Raw genomic sequence first — 14,337 nt, 5'->3', positions numbered from 1 at the left:
CTCACGGGTGTTCGGCTTGCTTGTATGACATCAAAGCGGTATTTATCATAATCCTCAACGTCTCATCTTTCAAAATACATAGAGTCCTCTTAAATTTATTCAGACAACAAAAAATGCGGTCGGGATGGGGGCAACTTCTTGTCCCGCTCGGTGCTCAAGTTCAGAATGGCTGTCAGTCAAAACCCATACAGAGCTGTGAAGTAGAGACCCTGACCTCTGACATCTTGTATAGCATGTTACAGTACATCCACTTCATTCCAATTTAGGCACTTATCACTTACGAGTGTAAAGGGCTACGGCAGACAGAGACAGACATCAGAAATAGGGGACCTCTCTCTAGAACCTGTAGTGGGGGCTCAGGGCTGCACACATGGAGCCTGATGTGTCTGTTAGCTGGCCAGTAGCCAGTGGTCATCCTCAGTACCATCATAAACACAGGCAATAATATGCATGGCTAGACCTATGTATGCATCTAGGTGTCTGTACTGTAGTGTAGCGTGTCAGAGGAGATAGAGCTGTATGCTGGTCCAGCACCATCTTCTGGCTACAATGTATCCCTAGCCTATCCCTGCTGTCCTGAGAAAGAGAGACAGACAGAGAGACAGAGAAAGAGAAAGAGCGAGCGAAGAGAAGTCTGCCAAAGGGGTGGAGTGAATCATGAGCTTTTACCGTAAGCCATGAGTCACCCAGCCCACAGAACTGGGCCTCTCGCTCTCATTTTGCTCAGATGTCCTTACTCTCCATGTCCCCGTCCCCACTCCCAACTTCTCTCTCTTCAACTCTCTATTACTCCCCCCCCCCCTTTATTTAACCAGATAAGTTATTATTATATTATTATTATATATATTATATATTATAGATAAGTCAATTGAGAACCAATTCTCATTTACAATAATGACCTGGCCAAGAGGCATAACATTGCAAGAGTAAAAAGGACAACACACAATATCACTAAAAATAAATAAAACATCCCTCTCTCTGTCCACCTCTCTTCTTCCCTCTCACCAATGATTTACCCTTCGCTACCTCTTTCCTCCTCTACCCTGCTCCCCCTCTCTATCTGTACCAGATCAGTCCCACTCAGGCCCTGCCAGGTCTTCATAGCTCCACCTCCCATTACAGGAAATAGCTCTGGTCAGCACAACTCAAAACTCTTCAGACAGTACTAACACACAACAGAACTCAGAGACTCCCTCTAACCAGCAAACAAGAAAAAAAGTACCATACATTTTCAGAAAAAGGAAATGAAGGACAAACATTACATCTTAACAGGAAATGTATCTAGACTCTACAAACTATTAAATATCTGACCTGCTGAAACACTGAACGTTTGAAACACTACACACAGCCATTTTTTCTGGATCAAAATGGGGCCATTGGTGGGGATAAGCAGTTTTAACGCTAATCTCCTGCAATTCTACACATTTTGCCATGACGCTGAGAGAAAGATTTGCAGTTTTAAAGCACATTTCCTGCAATTCTACACATTTTGCCATGGCTTATGCTAATCGGAGGGCCTCAACATTATAACAAAATCAATGGAGGCCCCATGCCATGACAAAAATACTCCTGAAGGCATAATTGTTTTCATTTTAGATTGTCCCTGACTGTCTAGCTTTTATTTTGGTGATTGTTAGTTCTCAAAGACGATCTTGTTTAAATACATAGGTCCATTATCTTGTGTGTATACTTTAGGTCTGGTTTTAGACCTAAGAAAGTATTCACCCCCCTTGGCATTTTTCCTATTTTGTTGCCTTACAACCTGGAATTAAAATGGATTTTTTGGGGGTTTGTATCATTTGATTTACACAACATGCCTACCACTTTGAAGATGCAAAATATTTTTCTTGTGAAACAAACAAGAAATAAGACAAACAAACTGAAAACATGAGCGTGCATAACTATTCACCCCCCCAATCAATACTTTAGCCACCTTTGCAAATTAGCTCTTTTGATCTCACCACTGGGATTTTTGCCAATTCTTCAAGGCAAAACTGCTCCAGCTCCTTCAAGTTGGATGGGTTCCGCTGGTGTACAGCAATCTTTAAGTCATACCACAGATTCTCAATTGGATTGAGGTCTGGGCTTTGACTAGGCCATTCCAAGACATTTAAATGTTTCCCCTTAAACCACTCGAGTGTTGCTTTAGCAGTATGCTTAGGGTCATTGTCCTGCTGGAAGGTGAACCTCCGTCCCAGTCTCAAATCTCTGGAAGACTGAAACAGGTTTCCCTCAAGAATTTCCCTGTATTTAGCGCCATCCATCATTCCTTAAATTCCGACCAGTTTCCCAGTCCCTGCTGATGAAAAACATCCCCACAGCATGATGCTGCCACCACCATGCTTCACTGTGGGGATGGTGTTCTTTGGGTGATGAGAGGTGTTGGGTTTGCGCCAGACATAGCGTTTTCCTTGATGGCCAAAAAGCTCAATTTTAGTCTCATCTGACCAGAGTACCTTCTTCCATATGTTTGGGGAGTCTTCCACATGCCTTTTGGCGAACACCAAATGTGTTTGCTTATTTTTTTTCCTTTAAGCAATGGCTTTTTTCTGGCCACTCTTCCGTAAAGCCCAGTTCTGTGGAGTGTACGGCTTAAAGTGGTCCTATGGACAGATACTCCAATCTCTGCTGTGGAGCTTTGCAGCTCCTTCAGGGTTATCTTTGCCTCTGATTAATGCCCTCCTTGCCTGGTCCATGAGTTTTGGTGGGCAGCCCTCGCTTGGCAGGTTTGTTGTGGTGCCATATTATTTCCATTTTTTAATAATGGATTTAAATGGTGCTCTGTGAGATGTTCAAAGTTTCTGATATTTTTTTATAACCCAACCCTGATCTGTACTTCTCCACAACTTTGTCCCTGACCTGTTTGGAGAGCTCCTTGGTCTTCATGGTGCCGCTTACTTAGTGGTGCCCCTTGCTTAGTGAGTGGTGTTGCAGACTCTGGGGCCTTTCAGAACAGGTATATATATATACACTGAGATCATGTGACATTTAGATTGCACACAGGTGGACTTTATTTAACTAATTATGTGACTTCTGAAGTAATTGGTTGCACCAGATCTTATTTAGGGGCTTCATAGCAAAGGGGGTGAATAGATATGCACGCACCACCTTTCCGTTATTTATTTTTTAGAATTTTTGTAAACTTATTTTTTTCATTTCACTTCACCAATTTGGACTATTTTGTGTATGTCCATTACATGAAATGCAAAAAAAAATACATTTAAATTACAGGTTGTAATGCAACAAAATAGGAAAAAAACGCCAAGGGGGATGAATACTTTTGCATGGCACTGTAGGCGACCCGAAAAAAAACATGTAGGCAGTAGTGTTGTCACAATACTAGAATTCTGACTTTGATTCCAGGTTTAATATCACAATACTCGATTCCATCACAATACCAAAATGATACCACAGCAAAAAAAGAAGGCATGTTAGCCAAAGTCACAGAATGGCACTTGATCCAGACAGATAAACTGTTCAATCGTTGGGCATCTTTTGAGTTCAATATTGTTACATTTGAAATGTTTAAGTCAAACATTTTCAGAGACAGTCATGTACGCATAATCCAGCGTTTCCCAAACTCGGTCCTCGGTACCCCAAGGGGTGCACATTTTATTTATTTTTATCTCTATTGATAAACTGGGTAGGCCTATTCACAATACAGGTGAATGTATATTCAATAGGAGTGTTTGCATGCATTATTGAGCTTGTTTAGTCTGATTTCATGGGGCAACAGACGACAAATGATCGGTTTCCCTTCCATTTGGGCCTTATTTTCTTGTACTGATCAACCACATTTGCATAGAAGTAGGTTATTTATAAAAGTGAGTGCTGTCTCTTTAACCAGTAATGTTGTCATTCACGCGGCAAAAGGGGGGCGGCCCGTCGGAGTCATATTCACATAATAATAATAATAATAATAATAATAAAAATAATAATAATAATAATAATAATAATAAGCCATTTAGCAGACGCTTTTATCCAAAGCGACTTACAGTCATGCGTGCATACATTTTTGTGTATGGGTGGTCCCGGGGATCGAACCCACTACCTTGGCGTTACAAGCGCCGTGCTCTACCAGTTGAGCTACAGAGGACCACATACACACAGTCAGTTCGCTGAGGCAACAGATCATCTTTTGGAGAGACCGATTAAGTGAATGAATAAAGTTTTGTTGACAATCATCTTTGCAATCAGTATATTTTGCATTATGGTTTGTATATTATTACAAACAAAGTACTAGAGAAGTGAATAGTTGTTGGCTTCAGCTGTAAGGATAGTTAGCTTGCAAATCTGGAAGCTACCTGTATCTTCTTGCATTATAAAAGTGTTCTAGAGCGTATGGACATTGTTTTGCAAACAGTAATTAACAGTTTCAACATTTCTACATGCCGTGTTGCATCATTCAAGTGTGTTAACTTCTGTGCAGCATGAGTGGGGAGCTAACAAGATGCAGCCCAGACTCCCACTGCAGTCTAAGTGGAGCAGGCACGGTGCGCTCGCGCTATAAGGTGGACATCGGCTGCGCTGATAGACAGACTTGATCCATGAGACACATTTGACAGAAGTAAAAATTAATTCTAGTACCGAACCGTTTTTCATGTTGTAGTATTAAAAGAGCACAGAAGAGTCGGTATACCATGCAACACTATTAGGCGGCCCGCCCAATACTTTTCTATGCAGAAAAAACCCTGCAGACAAACTTTACTGACAGAAACTAAGAATGACTGAGTTGAAATCTTTAGAGTTGTCTTCAGGGTGTTTAAATCAGATCAAATCTCTCTCACACACACACACACACACACACGCCAGCTGTGTTTCCTCTCCGCCCCTCCACAGTGGCTGCCTGCTGTAATTTACTCTCTCTATTTAGAATCCCAGGCCAGGTAGAGCACATTCAAAACAAACAATGAACAAAACAACAGATCCTCCCACAGCAGCGGTGCACACAGCCCTGCAGGTGAACTAGACTGCAGTCTGAAGCACGGCGCGGTACACAGCAAACCCAAGGGAACAGGCAGAGGTAACAACAACAATGAAACACACAACAATGGAACACACTAAAGGAGAATGCGAAGTGGCAGACTAATCAAAATACGGAGAAAACACTTGAACTATCATCAATATAAGATCGGAATCCAAAAAAAGCTCCACTAAATACAATACATAATCATAGAGAAAGCAAGTTGGACTGTTGACTGTGGTCAAGTTCAGAGTTCAAGGTCTAGCCTCAGGGCACAAGGGTTGTGGACCATTCCCAGAGGTCAAAAGGTCACAAAGGAAAAAGCTCAAAGTAAATGCTAACCTGTGTGCGATGCACCAGAGAATATCTGACTCGAGTCAGGTTCGGGGCGTCCTGGTACAGTTGCAAGGGTCCCGGGGGGCAGCGGCTGACCCCTCTTCAGCAGCTGCTTGTGCTCTTGCTGGCGGAAGCGCGGAGGGATCTCTCTTGGCGGGTAACGCTGTTGGGCGGGCGAGGGCTGGGACTGCTGCTGGGCACTGGAGGGGGTGCGCTTGCCATTACTGCCACTGCTGCTGGTGGTGGTGAGGGGGGGCACAGACGGGGTGACACTGGGGTTGGCGGGGGGAGGAGGAGGGGTGGGGCCGAGCTTGGCTGAGTCTGTCACTGTGGAGGGGAGAGAGAGTAGGCAGGAGGTTAGGGCACCAGGCAGAAGCAGATGTTTTGAGTTATTCGACACACACATTAACACATCCATATGCTTAGCAGTCTATTGATGATACTGAGCCATCATCAGCTCCCCATCCCTCTAGCTTAACCATAGCCATTAGTAAGCTTAAGGGAAAGCCCACCAACTGATCTTAGATCAGTGTTTATAAGGGCAACCTCATCCTAACCCTGGAAAAAGAGGCCAGTTTTAGAGCTACTCTTCCCTCTGTAACCCCCCCATCCATCTTCCTGACCTAGCCGTGACTTGTCCTTTCTCCCATTTACATTCCACCCTGACCATCTATGTCTACGCTTCCAGCCCCTATGACAAACTCCACTCACCCACTTCCTCAGTCTAGCATTAGCATAAACTAGCTAGCACTGTTTAGCATGATATACTAGCTAAGTACTCAACTCATTAATTTCCTCAGCTCAGTAATAGCTAGCAAGCACCATTAAGCATGCTAGCTAAGTACTATATTCATTTATTGCCTCAACTGTATTAGCTGTTTAGCAGCCTAGCATGCTAAATACTGTAGTCATTAATTTCCAGGCTCAATATTAGCAGTTTTGGAGGCTAGCATCTAAAGTATTAGCAACAGAGGGGAAGTGCTCAAAAGGTCAGGGCTCAATCCGTAAAGAGGAGAGGCCAAGTAGCAAGAGGATACGCTTTGGAACGACAGGCAACACACCAGGTGCATTATGGGAAAGAGATGTATTCTGGTCATAATCTCTGTACTGGTGCTTACATAATACCTGTGATAGACAGCAAAGAGCCTACTGCTGCTCTGCCATTGAAATGCATCATAATTTTTACCATGCTAGTAAATGATGATTTTATTTTCTGGCACTACAAAGGTCCACCTGAAATGGACACACGTATGGAGCAGAGCGCTAACCTATTATACCAAGTAAAAGAGAGGCTGTAAGTCGCTCTGGATAAGAGCATCTGCTCAATTACCAATATGTAAATGTATGTGTAAGTGTATTGAGTAGAAAACATGGTGAGGGTTAAAAAACATTGACCTACTAAAAAACAAGCTGACTACACCACTCTGACAAATTCCTTAGAAACAGCTTATTGATTCATTGTTTATGATAGTTTTTTTGTTCCACTGTTTTATTGTTATTCTGCCCCCCGAAAAACATATCAACAAAATTGTGATTTAAATAAAAAAATACATGTCTTAACTTGGGAAAAGAGGAATGCTCACATACACACATTGACAGCAGTGGGATGTAGCCTAAACAAAGACATGCCAGCTAAATCACACAGCCAGAGGGAGCAAGAGAGAAAGACCAGGCATGGCAACACTAGTAAAAACAGCTGGCTCTAGCCACACAGACCGGAAGCCAAACAAATCAGCGTGAGATTGTGCTGTGTTTTACAGTACGAGAGAATCAAAGTGAGAGACCGGCAACAATCCTGTTACAAAATATTTCACATAGTAAATAGCTCATTACAAACTGGGTGGTTCTGCTCTAATTACGTTGGTAACCAGTTTATAATAGCAATAAGGCACCGCGGTCCAATGTTTGTGCAGTAAACGGTTAACAGCTCACACACACACACACACACACAGTTACGTAACCGGGAGGCCCACAGTAATGGGGAAGAGGACAGAATGGTGTCATCCAAAAACATTTATTTAACCTTTATTTTAACAGGGAGTCATGCTAAGACCAAGGTCTCTTATAAAGAAAAGCCCTGTAATTACAAAAATATACACATTAATACAATATGAAAAGCAAAGCAGAGATACAAAACAGTCATAGAAAACAAACACATTCTACATTAAAAAGGTCCTCAATAAGCCATCTGAAATGCCATAGAGGCACCAATTCATCCAATTTTAGAGATTATTGCACAAAATGCAAAAAAACTAAAACCAGATGTACCTAACTCTGTAGAGACTAAGGAATTTCCAGAGTTCTCCATCCCTGAGACCCCATTTTTTTTGGCAAAGATTCTGGCGACCCCACCCCACCCCAAATCAAATGACAAAACATTTTATTTTTATTTTTTTATATTCACATCCACAAACAACCTTCAATTCATCAAATGTTCATCTCTTATCAAAGAACCAATAAATACATTTACTCAATGATATTGTATTTTTCAAATAATCTTTCTCAAATATGTTTGTATCAGGGATGTTAGTGGTTAATCGGTTAGCCGACGAAAATACATTTGACCGGTCTTGCTTATCAGTCTATAGATTAATTTGCATAATCTTGTAGAATTAAATTGGCTCATGTGTATTTTTGTTGGTCGTCATGCATTTTATTTAACACACGCGCACAGCATACAGAGCCTAGTTTAAGGAGCGGAACAGCCTACCACCTGTCAGACAGCGCAATAGTAGCTCCTCAAAAAGCCGGTGTAGGCTACTGGAGTGAAATCGAATGCCTAGGCTATAGCCTGCCTACCGTTGACTATCAGCACGTCACCCACCACCTGAACGTTTCACTTTACTTCAAATAATCAGGCATGTCTTACCTTGCTTCAAAGTAGCCTTGCAAAAATCCATCCATAGAAACGTAGAGGCAATTATTTTATAAAGACTTCCTCATGCCATTAACCAGCATTCATCTCCTTTTTATTGGTTTTCATATGAACTTTCATTCATTGTCCAGAAGCCAAAGGCACAATCCTAGTCACATTAGCAACCCATCATAGCAGTTGCTATTAGATTCCACCTTTAAGTTTCTAACAGAGATTTTCATCTCTGTCACATATGGAACTGCTCGCATTAGGTGCGCTGTTTAGAATAGATTTTTCCACGAATTGCATTTTGGCAAATGTTTGAAAATGACGTTTTATTAGCTGCTTCATTACATGAGTTGCATGTTCAATAATAGGCTATAGTCTTTTGACTGTAAGACGATAGGCTTGCTATTGTTGCATGTTTCCATTAAGCTCTTAATGAAAAAATGTCCAGTCCTTGTATGCATGCATAGTATTAGAGAGGAAGAGGCAAAGCGAGAGGTTTCACTCTCACTAAAATCTGTCCAAAATAAGTCCAATGTGGGCTATGGGCTTATTTTGGGCCTAAGCTTGTCGCCTGCCTTCCCGCCATGGGACGACTCCCATTGTTAGGGCGTAAACATAAGCATCTCGTCATTATATACAGATCTCTGATAGTATTTTCTGTTGGTCATGTCATTTTACGGTTTGGAAAAAATGTAATCGTTTGTTGACCGGTTAATGAGGGTTAGTTAGTCGGCAGCAACATTTACCGAAATTTGCATCCTTTGTATATTTGTCCCATACAATAATCTCCACTCTTAATTTGTTGTTCCTCCCCAAAATGTAATGTTTTGGGTGACCCCACTGCAATTCCCCCGTGACCACACTAGTGCTCGCGACTCGTGATGTGTACGGAACCTGTCGCCCGTAATAAAGCGTAGTGCGCTGTGATAATGCGTAGTGCGCATCTAATGGCTTCAGTGTATCGCCGTATTCTAGAATGATCTGCTTTCTACTATTAGACCTCATTTCATTTTTATTCTCAACTTCTTAGTTAACTCAGTGGGGTTTTTTTTTCAAGATCTTGTCATCTACAGGGACACGATCAATGTGGGCACCATCTAAGGTACAGATGCTTAAAAACATTAGTCATTATTTTGTGCCCTAGAAAACATATATATTAGTTTTACCCGCATTCAACACTAGTTTGAGGTCAATACAGGTTTACAGTAAATCAATGAAGGCAGACTGAAGATCAGACAGAGCCTTGTCAACAGAAGGGGAAACAGAATACACAACAGTATCGTCCGCATACACAAGCAGTCACAGAGAGCGCGCAAGAGAGAGAGACATGCATTGCACACACATATTCCCCCCGGTTCTCCATCAGAAGGTCTGTTTTGCTCCCTCTGCCCCAGCAGCAGAGTGTCATTGTGGGCTACAGCTGTTGCCGCCAGCCCCCTGACCAGCTCCAGCACTACCTCAACCTCAGCCTGCCTGCAGCACAGGAACCAGGCAGGAAAGCTCGAGCGCGCCTAGCATCGGATTTCTCTCTCTGTACCTCTCCCTCCATCCATCTCTCCTCATTCATCCATTCCTCATTGTTCCTAGCCATGGTGGCTACATTAGGCCAAGCAGATGGAAGCCATATAAATTACTCTGGCTAATTCTCGCTGCTGCTGATTCACAGAGGGGATTTTCCTGTTAAAACTGGGAGTATTCTACGTCCCGCCTTTAAATAGAACAACAGTATTAGAGTGATGGCCGTCTCTCTGACGTAGAGGCTTCTGGAAGCACTGGGGACGGATGGAGGGAGGGGAGAGGCGGGGCTAGCGGTCTGTTCTCTGGCTACACCAATCACAACACTGCAGATAATAGTGTATGTCACATAGTCACACTCCCCGAGTCTCTCTCTCTCCACTGTACGTGCTATAGTCACGGAGTCTCACTGGCTGAATTCAGCTCTCCCTCTAATCCACTTACAATTAGAGCACTATTCTTCCTCTCTAACCCCCCCTTTACACACACAAATACAAAGAATGCCGATTATCCCTGATCCACCCCCCCCCCCCCCTTTCATTGGGTTTATTTTAACACCGGTGATTGCTGCATCAAATAAACAGAGTTTGCATGATGTGTGTGTGTGATGAAACACTGGCTTAAGGGTGATGGAGAGATGTCATTTGATTCCCAGGGTTGAGAGGAGAATAATCTGGTGTTAATCAGGGTGGATTTGTGCAATGGCCTCTGTTTACTGTTGCCGACTGAACGTTGCTGTGTTCAGATCAGCTCAATGCTACACCACTGTGATGACATGAAGATATCATGAAAGAGAGAGACAAGCTGCAGTCATTCAGCACTCAGTGATTGATTTGATTAAACATACACAACAGACAAACAAAACCGCTGCAGTCCTCAACACTACTCAACCTAACACTACTCAACCCAACCCAACACTACTTAATGCTATGCCACTGAGGATAGGATATCAGAATGAGCGAGACAGGATGCATGTCGTTCAGCCCTAAATATGATTTGATCAAACAGACAAACAAAATAAACACAGACAGCGTCCATGAGGTGTGGTTAAGCGAGAGAGAAAAAACCTGGCAATGTGCTCATCTGAAAGATTAATACAGTGAAAGAGATGGAAAAAAGGAGAAGAGATGGAGAGAGAAAATAAATAGAGATTACACAGTTCTAAGCTGTGTGACGAGCCTGTTTGGTAAGAGACACAGTCCTCAGCTGGAGAGCGCTGTGTGGATTCCCAGTTCATCAAATATGCACATGAAACTATGGCCCTGGGCCCCTACTGCCTCACACAGAGGAAGGGAATGGGATCCCATTTTACACTTTAAAAGAGCCCTTCATTTTCTGATGGAATAGACGATCACACACACCCCCACCCACCCCAGAGGTCGCGTTAGAGTTCAGAAATCTGCATTTTCAAAACGCAGACAATTAAAGAAATCTCTTTTCAAACCATTTCACCTGCATTTTATTTTGAAAGTCAGTGTTTTTTTTTGCTTCAATAGCGATCAGGGTGGTGCAACTATAGATTTCCTTTACAGAAAATACATTAGTGCAACACATTCTGCAGAAAATAGCTTAATTTTCATCAGATGACAGAAGGTAACGCTAGTTGGCTAGTAGACACACAAGTAAATGAGCTTACAATGAAAAAGCAAGGTATTTTTTGCAAAAACAATGCATGGCCATCATATTTCTAATGTTTATCATAGAAAGACTGTAGCCAGCTACATCTCCTAATGTTTTGATTGAAGTTAATCTTGCATTTTACTGGAGAAAAGTAGGCTGGCTACACCAACAAAAAATACTGGCCCCCCGTGGGAATCAAACCCACAACCCTGGCGTTGCAAACGCCATGCTCTATCAACTGAGCTACATCCCTGCCGGCCATTCCCTCCCCTACCCTGGACAACGCTGGGCCAATTGTGCGCCGCCCATGAGTCTCCCGGTCGCGGCCGGCTGCGACAGAGCCTGGATTCGAACCAGGATCTCTAGTGGCACAGTTAGCACTGCGATGCAGTGCCTTAGACCACTGCGCCACTCAGGAGTGGCCAAACACTCATCAAACATGGCCAAACACAAACACACTCGAGACACACACACACACAAACACACAATTATAGGCTTTTCCATAGCTTAGTCTTTAAATTGTCCAGAGAGATGAACTGAATGGAGAGATTTCATACCAGAGGCCTCGACAACATGTCACACTGCTCTAAACAGGCTACTATTGCCCAATGTTTGGGGGGAAAACATACATGTCTTAGCTCTGGGTAGGTGGGAGAGATTCATTAGTAGGTCTTCTCTGTTATAATGGGCTGTATTCAGGAGGGAAAGTGTTCAGCCCCATTTCACAGCAGTGGCAGGTCTTGGAAAGCAAGTCACTACAAGTGTTGACTTGAATAATGTGGCATATAGGGTTCAGGGATGGTGTGGATGTAAAAATAGAATGCAGCCTTCAGAAAGGATGGGATATGTCATGGTCTTACCATGATGGCAGCGTGCAATACAGCTCAATACATTACTGCATAGCTTCACAATGCAGACCAATGAATGACAGTCAATGTCGGCAAAAAAAAACATCCGTTGCTTACAGGTAACTTCAGTCATATAGATACCAGGCTTAATCAGAACCAGATCAGCTAGTGAATTAATACAATTTAACACTTTAATGTTAAGTTTGTCATGGAAGAATACTGTATATAGATACTGATCTGAAAATAAGATCAGATGAGAGACTGAAGTTAAAGTAACAATCATAAGGAGAGCGTGTGTGCATTTACACGCGTGTATCCGTCCATGTTTGTGTCTCCCTTAGGGTCTCTGAAGGGTTCCTGTCGGTCTCCCCCTCCTCTCCTCAGCGTGTTGAGCTGAGCTGCCATACTGAGCGGAGGGCCTCAGAGGGGAGGTGGAGATGATCAGGCTTAATTAACACTGATTAAATATGGGGCTGTAGTTTCAAGGAACAGCTCTCTCCCAGGTCTCCTGATAACTCATATAGAGGTCTGAAAGGCAGGACAACTCAACTGTGCTTAACACTTCGCTCTGACTACTGTATATTGAAATGGAAATATACTTTTATTCAACAATTTAAAACATTTTAAAGATGCACTATGCAGATATCGCTCCACCATTTCCTGGTTGCTAAAATTCTAATAGTTTGCCTAATTTCAGTTTGTGACAAAACAAGCAAGTATAGTGTAGAGACTCATTGTACCATTTCAAACGCTGTGAAATAAATTTTCCATAACCCTAAATATTTTTTTTTCCTGCTGTTTGAAGCTGGTGTACAAAACCGACAGTAAAATACGCAAAAACTAAACATAAGAACGGGAAGCATAGAAATAGTGCACATAGAACAGATCTATCGCCTCTTAGACTTGCTTTCAATGAGAATGACAGATCTATAACACACATTTCTATGTGAATTTGTTCAGGTCACCCAAAACGTTACATATTGCAGCTTTAAGGCGTTGTGTGTGTGTGTGTGTGTGTGTGTGTGTGTGTGTGTGCACCCAACATGGAGGCCTGACAGACCGGATGAGGGCACAGGGATTGGAGCAGGTTCAGGTTAGCAAGACAGGTGATTTTTCTTTCACACACCAATTCCACATCATAAAACATTGGTGGAATGGACTGGACAGTAGCTGCAGCTGGTGGCTGGGAGAGAGAGAGACCTGTGGAACTCAGTCGCTCTCACACACACACACACGCACGTAGGAGAGTGTGTGAACGTGTCAGTGTTATAAAACTGACCTAATGAGAGAGGTCCAACTGGCCCACTGCGTCCCCTATTCCAGTAACCCAACTCCTCTGCCTGACTGCCCAGTTTCCTATACTCCCCTGCTACTTTACCTGCCCACTCAACCCTGCCTGTCCACCCCATACATCATCCCACCACAACTCACTCTGCAGCCAGGGCTACCCTTACACCCAGCCTGCTCGCTTCAACGTACACGCACACAGTTTTAGATTAATGTCTTCCTGAAGGTAGTGTGGGTTATGGAGTGGTTGCTGGAAGTGTTGGCTTTGGCTTGGACAACCCCGGAGCAGGAATTAACATGGATAACCGGGATCCCGGGACTGTCCCAGGAACACTTCACATTTCCCGAAAGAATAAAATGACAAAACCCGGGAAATTAGCCTACAACATTTTCCCCCAATGTCGCACTAATGCAATTCCACAAAATACACAATATGCGCAGCAGCAGATTAGCAAAAAATTACTTCACAAAGTCGCCATGAATTCAAAGCACACACATAATTGACACTGGGGGTCTGCACACGCTGCCCGAATGCATTTAATAAACCCTAAAGGAAATCTCTACAGTAGGCTTCAGCCTATAAAATAACGTGTGCCTCTTTGCGACTCTTCAGACAGTCACACATTTCACAGGCCTATGCACAATTCACTACATAGGTATCTCTGTCACAGAAATTAAGTCTGTTACCAATTCAGAGGCATGAGAGAAAATTATATATTCTCCTGTCCTAGAGCCTAGGCTATTTTCCTATCCAGTCCCAATCCCACTGAAACCTAAAATCCTGACTGAAAATTCCTAACTTTATTTTGTAATCCATAGGTTGCATTATCAAATCATGTCTCTCGCCTATGCATGTCAAAATACCGCTAGAACATCTCCCCCGCTTCTTTGCGCTGTCTCGTAAT

The 14,337-nt window shown here is 42.9% G+C and overlaps 1 protein-coding gene across 1 annotated transcript in view; it reads right to left on the bottom strand.

Annotated features, from left to right (window-relative positions):
- The window catches only part of LOC123485228 (trinucleotide repeat-containing gene 6C protein-like), a 40,740-nt gene extending 28,190 nt beyond the window's left edge, over positions 1-12,550 (bottom strand). The window contains exons 1-2 of the mRNA XM_045216136.1: positions 12,454-12,550; positions 5,306-5,626 (exon numbers count right to left, since the gene is read on the bottom strand). Of these exons, the coding sequence (XP_045072071.1) occupies positions 5,306-5,626; positions 12,454-12,550 (418 nt within the window). The remainder of the gene's footprint in view (positions 1-5,305; positions 5,627-12,453) is intronic.
- Positions 12,551-14,337: the final 1,787 nt, after the last annotated feature.

Source organism: Coregonus clupeaformis, unplaced genomic scaffold (assembly GCF_020615455.1).
Source record: "Coregonus clupeaformis isolate EN_2021a unplaced genomic scaffold, ASM2061545v1 scaf0618, whole genome shotgun sequence".
Classification (NCBI taxonomy): Eukaryota; Metazoa; Chordata; class Actinopteri; order Salmoniformes; family Salmonidae; genus Coregonus; species Coregonus clupeaformis.
The sequence above is the reverse complement of the archived record's forward strand: the minus strand, read 5'-3'. Positions and strand labels throughout refer to the sequence as shown.